Source organism: Pseudochaenichthys georgianus, unplaced genomic scaffold (genome assembly GCF_902827115.2).
Source record: "Pseudochaenichthys georgianus unplaced genomic scaffold, fPseGeo1.2 scaffold_1493_arrow_ctg1, whole genome shotgun sequence".
NCBI lineage: Eukaryota > Metazoa > Chordata > Actinopteri > Perciformes > Channichthyidae > Pseudochaenichthys > Pseudochaenichthys georgianus.
Window position 1 is genome coordinate 13,594 of NW_027262340.1, and position 8,809 is coordinate 22,402.

At 44.6% G+C, this 8,809-nt stretch overlaps 1 protein-coding gene and 1 non-coding gene across 3 annotated transcripts; both read left to right on the forward strand.

The window, feature by feature from the left end:
• Nucleotides 1–395: 395 nt before the first annotated feature.
• Nucleotides 396–8,112, forward strand: LOC117441113 (probable ATP-dependent RNA helicase DDX5). 2 transcript variants are annotated; one of them, XM_034077314.2, is made up of 13 exons: nucleotides 396–537; nucleotides 1,397–1,580; nucleotides 1,692–1,788; nucleotides 2,146–2,279; nucleotides 2,368–2,433; nucleotides 2,698–2,839; nucleotides 3,167–3,327; nucleotides 3,735–3,907; nucleotides 4,373–4,483; nucleotides 4,900–4,961; nucleotides 5,048–5,107; nucleotides 6,347–6,568; nucleotides 7,304–8,112. In XM_034077314.2, exons 1-13 carry the CDS (start codon nucleotides 491–493, stop codon nucleotides 7,771–7,773), a joined length of 1,929 nt encoding a protein of 642 aa, XP_033933205.1. In that variant the 5' UTR covers nucleotides 396–490; the 3' UTR covers nucleotides 7,774–8,112. The 2 variants fall into 2 exon arrangements, with proteins under 2 accessions (XP_033933205.1, XP_033933206.1); XM_034077315.2 differs by having other exon boundaries at nucleotides 6,347–6,581; nucleotides 7,304–7,426.
• Nucleotides 6,902–7,029, forward strand: LOC117441114 (small nucleolar RNA SNORA65). Its single transcript, XR_004551367.1, has one exon. It is a non-coding gene; the product is annotated as a small nucleolar RNA SNORA65 (small nucleolar RNA).
• Nucleotides 8,113–8,809: the final 697 nt, after the last annotated feature.

Below are 8,809 nucleotides of genomic sequence, written 5' to 3' on the forward strand. Positions count from 1 at the left end.
TCAAAAAGGAACACCGACAAACAGAATTAAGAGAAATACAAAATAAACGTTATCAACATTTATGCAACGTTTCAACGTCTATGTACCGTTTTGGATCTGTTCGTGTTTTTATCTGATGTTACATAAACGCTGTTGTGTGTGATTTTTGAAATAAAAGCCATTTAGATTATTCTACCAGTAGTATAATTCATAAAATATATTAATTGAAGAGATAAGGATCGATATTTGATTTTCTATGCTTACATTTAATCTAAAACACAGTTTCACTACTCAGTTTGGGGTCTATGTTGTCTGTCGGTCGAAGCTGACAAATGAAAACCGGTAGGCGGATGAATACATCGAGAGGGTACTTCCTCTAGCTATAAGTACCGGCTCTTATTTTTACATTACCGGCATTACAGCACCACTGCCGGTCAGGTTTTCTTTAGTCGGTGGAAAAATCCACATTGAAGGGTATTTAACTTTTTTATTTATACCACTTGTTTACAAAATGCCTGGATATTCAGACAGAGACCGCGGCAGGGATAGAGACAGAGGGTAAGTACCTTTTTATTTCGGATGTTTTAGGCGAGTTTCGGCCTCGTGTGGTCGGTGGAAATAGATGACATAACACTTTTTTTAAAACTGGAAAAACGGTATCAAATAAAACGATATATGGTTTATTTTCCAGTCAATATGAAAGGAAACCGTTTATATTTGATGTGTTTCTTATAACCGGCGTTTTTCTAATTTGAAAAAACCGTTGGTTGGTTGGCTTTATTTCCTCGTGCGGCCCGCGCCGGGGCCTGTTGTCTTTGGCCAGAGGCCTAGTTGTGGCCTCGTGTCCCGGCATTAGCTTCCTTTAGCATCACGGTGGCTAAGCTAACTCTTTAATAAGATATACTTTATTGATCCCAAATGGGGGGAAATGTACAGCATTGTGTTCAAGCATTACATATAATTTGCAAAATGATGAGTAGCACATATATACATTTAAACATCTCAAACTGGAAAACGAAAGGCCAAATTACAGCCATCACATTACTAAAGTAAGATTTTATTTATATGAAATGCGTACGGAATGGGGTATATTACATATTATTATAAAATGTACAATGTGAAGAGGATGTTATAATATATTGGACTACATGACACTACAATCCCCAGACGAGGTCTTATTTAACAAAGATTTCTTTTTAAAACGCCGGTTTGAGGCAGATAGTCGGCTTTTTTCCGCCATGTGGCAGCAATGAAAGCGTTCACAAAATGCCGGCTGTTTTTTTCCATTGTTCCTCTACTGGTTGAAAAGTATATGACAGCTTTACATTTCCCACAGAATGACGCAGTTAAGACCAGTCTTTGTTCACTTGCTGTAAACGGACTATATGTGTGACTAAAACGGCGGATGTGTTTACAGGTACGGAGGTGGCGGAGGACCCCCTCGCTTCGGCGGCGGTGGTGGTCGCGGAGGTGGAGGCGGTGGAGGGAAGTTCGGAAACCCCGGAGAAAGGCTGAGGAAGAAACAATGGAACATGGATGAGCTCCCCAAGTTTGAGAAGAACTTCTACCAACAGCATCCCGATGTCACCCGCAGGAACCCGGTATGTAGTCAGTGTGGTTCGGTCCATGCAATGCAGTGTGACATAACTCCCTCCTGCACGTGTTCAGGTTATGCAACGATCACTGAACAACATGCGTTTTTTTCCTTGCAGGCTGAAGTTGAAACATACAGACGGACCAAAATCATTACCATTAAGGGGAGAGATTGCCCAAATCCTATTGCTAATTTCCACGAAGCCAGCTTCCCATGTAAGTATACAATAAACCCATTTTCATATTTTTTTATTTTACTTATGGGACACCAACATTTTTCATTTCAATCCACCTAAACAATTTGTACTTTAGTGAGTTAGTGTATTCTATCATCTTTATGTTGTACACTCTTTATTCTACATACGCTATAAATATATATTTTCTGTTAAGCATAAATATTTTATTTTTTAAATCTTGTCCAAAGCCTTAAGAGATGCCGCAATAAATCAATTTTGGGATGAATAAAATACATCTTATCTGAAGTCTAAATACATATGAGATGCTTAGAAAGTTGTGGTGCATGTCAGAAATGTTTGCATATATTAATTTTTTATTTATTTTCCTTTTCTCCAGCCTATGTGATGGATGTGATCAACAAAGCGGGCTGGACTGAACCAACACCCATCCAGGCTCAGGGCTGGCCTCTGGCTCTCAGTGGAAAGGATATGGTCGGCATTGCACAGACTGGCTCTGGCAAGACTCTTTCTGTAAGTTTAATATTCAGATAGTAAATCTCTATGACTGTTAACACTTGTTTAGCTCATAGTAGTGACTGTTGTGTATTTTTCTCCACAGTATTTGTTGCCTTCAATTGTCCACATCAACCACCAGCCTTTCCTGGAGCGTGGAGACGGACCCATTGTGAGTATTCCCAGAACTTCCCATGCTAGTTACCTATAAATCGTTTGGATCACCCTTCCAAAAAGCGCTTGCTATGTCTAAACAGTGACAGGGTGAGTTGTCGTTAGAAGGGAATATTAACCCATCGCTGTGGGTGAGATGGCAGCGACACAGTGGCTGACTAATCTCAATCAGCGATGAGACAAATTAAACAAGTAGCCTCAGGGTACATCTCTGAATTTTTTTTTTTGTTGAAGCATGCTTAAAGTTATTTTCCCTCTACAGTGCTTGGTGCTAGCCCCGACACGTGAGCTGGCTCAGCAGGTACAACAGGTGGCAGCAGAATACGGCAGAGCTTCACGTCTGAAGTCCACATGTATCTATGGAGGCGCCCCGAAAGGACCCCAGATCCGTGACCTGGAAAGAGGTATTGTGTAGTTTTCAATCTAATAATACAAAAAAATGTGTTTCTAATTGTCAGGGATAAGGCAATGGGAGTGGTTTAAAGAAACTGGTTTTTTAGTTTACCGAAATATCATAAACTATAAGCAAAATCTCGAATGACTAGGCATATAAAAGAAAAATACTTCATATACATGACATCTTAACAGGGGTTACCTCAACAAACTGACCAAGGAACCTCTATAGTGGCTTGGCAGTATGTAGAAGTCCCTCAGCCACGATCTTTGTCGAGCCAGAAAAAAAATGTATGTTTAAAAAAATGCCGTTCTCATGGTTACTCTTCTCATTGTAGGCGTGGAGATTTGCATCGCCACTCCTGGCAGGTTCATCGACTTCCTCGAGTCCGGAAAGACAAACCTCCGCCGTTGCACTTACCTCGTCCTGGACGAAGCCGACAGAATGCTGGACATGGGCTTCGAGCCACAGATCAGAAAGATCGTCGACCAAATCCGGGTAAGTTTAGGAGACCTGGAAGTAGGGTATCGAGTGGGCGGGGCCTATGGGGATCTTCCATTTGAAACTCAGTTAATGGGGCTCGCTCTCCCCCTTTCTCTCTTTGTCCTTCACTCTCTCTATAAATATATTTATAGCTAGTTTTAGAAGTTAATAATTTGGAACACCCTTCTAAAAAGCGCTTTCTTTGTCTAAACAGTGACAGGGTGAGTTGTCGTTGGAAGGGAATATTAACCCATCGCTGTGGGTGAGATGGCAGCGACACAGTGGCTGACTAATCTCAATCAGTGATGAGACAAACTGTATCTAGTTAAAGAATATAGATGTCCAGTTATCCAAGAGAAGCGCTACGTGGGAGATGAATCTTTGTTATGGAAACGTTGTACTAAATGTCTGTTTTCTCGCAGCCCGACCGGCAGACTCTCATGTGGAGTGCTACTTGGCCCAAAGAGGTCCGCCAGCTGGCAGAAGACTTCCTGAAGGAGTACGTCCAGATCAACGTCGGAGCGCTGCAGCTCAGTGCCAACCACAACATCCTGCAGATCGTGGACGTCTGCAACGACGGAGAGAAGGAAAACAAGTGAGTCACGGTGGACACAATAAAGGCCCCGTTATTATCTCGTGATTAGTTGGTGCTGGTTCAGATCTCATATCAGTCACTACTTCCAAAGACATGATCCAGCTATTTGGTGCCATTTCTTACTTTGCTAAATTTGCTTGCCTACTTACTTACCTTACTTACCTATAAATCGTTTGGATCACCCTTCCAAAAAGCGCTTGCTATGTCTAAACAGTGACAGGGTGAGTTGTCGTTAGAAGGGAATATCAACCCATCGCTGTGGGTGAGATGGCAGCGACACAGTGGCTGACTAATCTCAATCAGCGATGAGACAAACTGAACAAGTGGTTACTATTCTTAGCCACTGCATGCATTTAGGAAGTAGTGAGAGATGCTAAAACCCGTGTTAAAATGCAAAGGAAACATTGGCCGTGTTTGTATGACTCTGATACGTTGGTGCTGACCGAGCCGCTGTCTTTGTTTCAGACTGATCCGCCTGCTCGAGGAAATCATGAGCGAGAAGGAGAACAAGACCATCATCTTCGTGGAGACCAAGAGGCGTTGTGATGATCTCACCAGGAGGATGAGGAAGGATGGGTAAGTGTTGGAAATGAAAACACGTAGCCCTTAGCTGCACGAGTGATGGACCCTAATATGGGATGCCAGCGATTATTCGATACAGTCTCCATAATCGCCAGGGCTGCCGAATAATCGATTTTGATCATGGTCAGTTTCTGGCAACCCTACCCTAATATGACGGGGTAGTAATGCAAAAACTACAATTTCTTAAAATATAAATTTGAATGACATGTTTTTTGAGGAATAGCTGGAATATGAAATGATAAAAAAAAAATGTAATTGTAAAGATACTTCAAGAACCACCTCGCCGGGTAAAAAGCCCCACCTATGCAAGGGTTGCCTACTCTCCCATATCTCTCTCCCTCTCTCTCATTGCCTCTGTTTTACCGACTTGTTCCTGCATGGACTAACGATGAAACCCTCTTTGTGTTTAGATGGCCTGGTATGGGAATCCATGGAGATAAAAGCCAGCAAGAGAGAGACTGGGTTCTCAATGGTAAGCGACCGCCTCATCGACTTCATCAAATAACTGTAGAATATACAATAAAACATCGTCTGAATTACATTTTCTGTCTTTTTCAGAGTTCAAATACGGAAAGGCTCCGATTCTCATTGCCACCGATGTTGCCTCCAGGGGTTTAGGTCAGTATCCTCCCTGAACACTCGTCCACTTTTTAATGCATTTTTAAAAACGAGAGGAAAGTGTTTGCTTTCTGTAACTCCTTCTGCTTCTCTCTGAGTTTCTCCCCTGACCTGAAGGCGCAGTCTGTGTGGCAGGGCCTTGGCATGACAAGCCCAGGTTCTCCAGAGGGGGAAGGAGGATTCTTGGAGGTGTCCTGACTGGCGAGGCGCGGGTCTCCCAGTCGTGCAGATAGACACAGAGGTGACCAGGCCAAAAGAGCCGCATATAATAACGCGCTGGCCTGCCTAAAAACGGGGTGGGCGAGTTGAGGGCACAGTTCCGCCCCCATAAAGCTCGTCTGTTCTCTGGCAATGGTTTGGACTGCTTCACACACCCAGGCTCTGTAACCGTCCCAGCTCAAAGCCCAGCTACACTGTCTCCTATTGTCTTGCATGTACTGTGCATCGCAAGCTGTTTGAGTCATTTGGAAGGTGCTTTCTGTTGCGTAGACTCGTTGTAAAGCATGGGTGGCGATTTTAACGTTGCAAGTTTCTTAAAAAAAACTTTCGAAGAGCAGTTCTGTCAGATCGATATCATACCTCTTCACCTCTGTAAATGACATGGCTTACTACTGGCGCTTTTGGTGACAGTGGGACATGCTCGTTGTTGGACACACTTGGACAAAATCCAAGCTCACACTCCTCCCTCGTCTGCGTTTTCAAAGTCATGTCGAGACCTGCCAACGAGAGACATTATGAGAACACTGGGTCTGGAAAAAAGCTTTGGATGCACTGTTTGTAGGCATCCTGCAAATTGGTTCAGATCAACAGACTCGGCAGTGTGCTTTAGAGATGGGACCTTGCTGTAGTGCCAGTTCAGGCACAGTAGGGGGCAGTAATGAGTCAGTGTTTTGGGCGTGTGCTGCAATGGGAATGGACTAGTGAATGCATACTCCAGAAAATGGTAAGACTTCTGATCCATTCTTTCTGAGGGTGGTCTGCCAGTGAGGGGGAGGGGTTTTATGTTATTATCCCACTGGATTGGAAGCCAATGGAGTGTGCATCGGTTCTCTTTTCCCACCGTAGTCTCCCCAAAGAGTTTTTTTACTAAGCTTTGTGGATATTAGCCAGCCGTTTCTCTACCTCATGACCTCCACTAACTTTTTGTTTTCGATCTGGTTGTTGTGGTGGCGCTGGCACACGTCTCTTTGTGTGCTGTCCTGCTTTTCCTTTATGCCACACCGCAACACAATCTTACAGATGTGGAAGATGTGAAATTTGTCATCAACTTTGACTACCCCAACAACTCTGAGGACTATATCCACCGCATTGGCAGAACGGCTCGTAGCCAAAAGACAGGCACGGCCTACACCTTCTTCACTCCGAACAACATGCGCCAGGCCAGTGATCTCATCGCTGTGCTCCGCGAAGCCAACCAGGCCATCAACCCCAAGCTCCTCCAGATGGCGGAAGACAGAGGAGGTAAATCCAATTGGTGAGATACAGAAACTGTGCTGTGAAGTGCAGCCACTCTCTTTCTGCTGCTCTTTGCTCTGGGACTTTCGAGGGGCTTTTTATTCACTTCTATTTCACTATTTCTGGTCAAATTGTCCCAAAGCAATAGCTGGTTCTGAAAACTTAATTGAACTAAAAGTGCGCATAGATACTACTTGCGTTTAATGCTTCACAAACTGAAATGCTCTTCATCCAGTAGACTTGTAATGTTTGACATAGATCTGCTTTATTTTAAATTATACTTACAAGTATATCAAGTCACCCTTCAAACATATTTAATAGCTTAAGAAACGTCAGCCTCCCGCCACTATGCCTGTCTGTCTGAGTGACTGAGTATAATCCAGTGGACGCTAAGATTGACCCGGCTTTAGGAAACAGGGATGCCCGAAAACAATGGACAACTTTGTGCCGCAAAGACCGGAACAAATAAACCTGTTTACTCACTCGTCAGTAATCTTTAATCAGATTAGTGTCACAAAGAAATGCCTAACTCTCATAACACTTTCTCTAGTTGCACGTAAGCAACGTTATGGCACATAAGTAAAATGTTTAATTACAGTCTAAGGAAATTGGAAACAAACATGGGACCTGATATTTTTGGGACAATTCAACCACCAACAAATATTTGAAAGCCACATGTGTTTGAAAACAAAATGGCTGTCTCTTTCTTAAATCTCCTGTTCTTTCTCTCTCTCCCTGCAGGGGGGGGTCGTTCAAGGGGCGGTCGAGGTGGTGATTACAGGGACGACCGGCGGGATAGGTATTCTGGGAGACGTGACTTTGGCAGTTTTAGGGACCGGGATAGCGGTAGCAGAGGATACGACAACGGACCAAGCAAACCTTTTGGCGGCGGCGGCAGCAGCAGCAGTACACAGAACGGCGGCTATGGAGGAAACGGCAGCAGCGTTAGCGGTGGTGGCGGCGCCCCCGCGGCTAACGGCTACAGCGGCGGAGTAGGAGGAGGAGCCGGGTACAACGGAAACGGACAGTCCAACTTTAACACCCCGCCCGGAGCCTTCGGTGGCCAGAACTTCCAGGCACAGCCCTTCCTAGCTAAAGCCCCACAACTAGCCGGGCACCCCCCCTTCCCCTTCCCCCAGAACCAGGCTCCTCCTCAGCAGCACCCCCCACCGCTGGTGCCGTACCCCATGCCTCCTCAATTCTCGCAGTAAAATAGCACACTTGAAAGAAAGTAATTTATTGCTTTTTTTGTCTTTTAAGTTCGCCACACTTGATCCACATTTTTTTTGTATTTCCACGACAGGGTTACAGACGACATCAACCTCTTATCGAGCCTTTTTAAGATCTGCAGTGCAGCGTTAGTGGTGTTGCACACGTTTCTTTCCCCCTATTACTATTTAATTTGTTACATTCCTCAGTAATGTTTAGCTTTGTTTTGTATTTGGTAATTACAAAATGTATTGGTTTTTTCTTGTATCCTGAAAGTGATGTTAAGCTCCTAACTTGGAAGTGCACTGCATGATCTTTCAAAAATAAAACATAAAAAGAGATTTGCTGTTTCTGTGTTGTTTTCTGCTAGTTACAATGTCTCCCTATAGCATTGAGCCACTGGTACTACCGTCACTGTCCACCAGGTGGCAAGCCACTGGTACTACCGTCACTGTCCACCAGGTGGCAAGCCACTGGTACTACCTTCACTAGTGTCCACCAGGTGGCAAGTCACTGGTACTACCTTCACTAGTGTCCACCAGGTGGCAAGTCACTGGTACTACCTTCACTGTCCACCAGGTGGCAAGTCACTGGTACTACCTTCACTGTCCACCAGGTGGCAAGTCACTGGTACTACCTTCACTAGTGTCCACCAGGTGGCAAGTCACTGGTACTACCTTCACTGTCCACCAGGTGGCAAGCCACTGGTACTACCTTCACTGTCCACCAGGTGTCAAGTCACTGGTACTACCTTCACTGTCCACCAGGTGGCAAGTCACTGGTACTACCTTCACTGTCCACCAGGTGTCAAACTACACATGCATAATCACCTTAATTTATATATATATACACAGTCTGACGTTAACTCAAGGCCTGGGGGCCAAATCAGGCCCGTGGTGGGTTTAATTTCAACCCACAGGATAATTTCTAATTCCTATTAGATCTGGCCCGCCGGTATATTGCACACACACCTTCACTCCATCCTGAGGGTCTCCTCCGCTCAGAGCCTGAGCCCAATCATTGATGACCTTGCACCCA

What these genes read in the sequence shown, in the direction of transcription:
- LOC117441113 (XM_034077314.2), top strand. Translation starts at nt 491, where the DNA reads ATGCCTGGATATTCAGACAGAGACCGCGGCAGGGATAGAGACAGAGG. An exon ending in GAGAGACTGGGTTCTCAATG is followed by an intron (nt 4,962 to 5,047) that starts GTAAGCGACCGC and finishes TGTCTTTTTCAG; the next exon opens with AGTTCAAATACGGAAAGGCT. An exon ending in GATGGCGGAAGACAGAGGAG is followed by an intron (nt 6,569 to 7,303) that starts GTAAATCCAATT and finishes CTCTCCCTGCAG; the next exon opens with GGGGGGGTCGTTCAAGGGGC.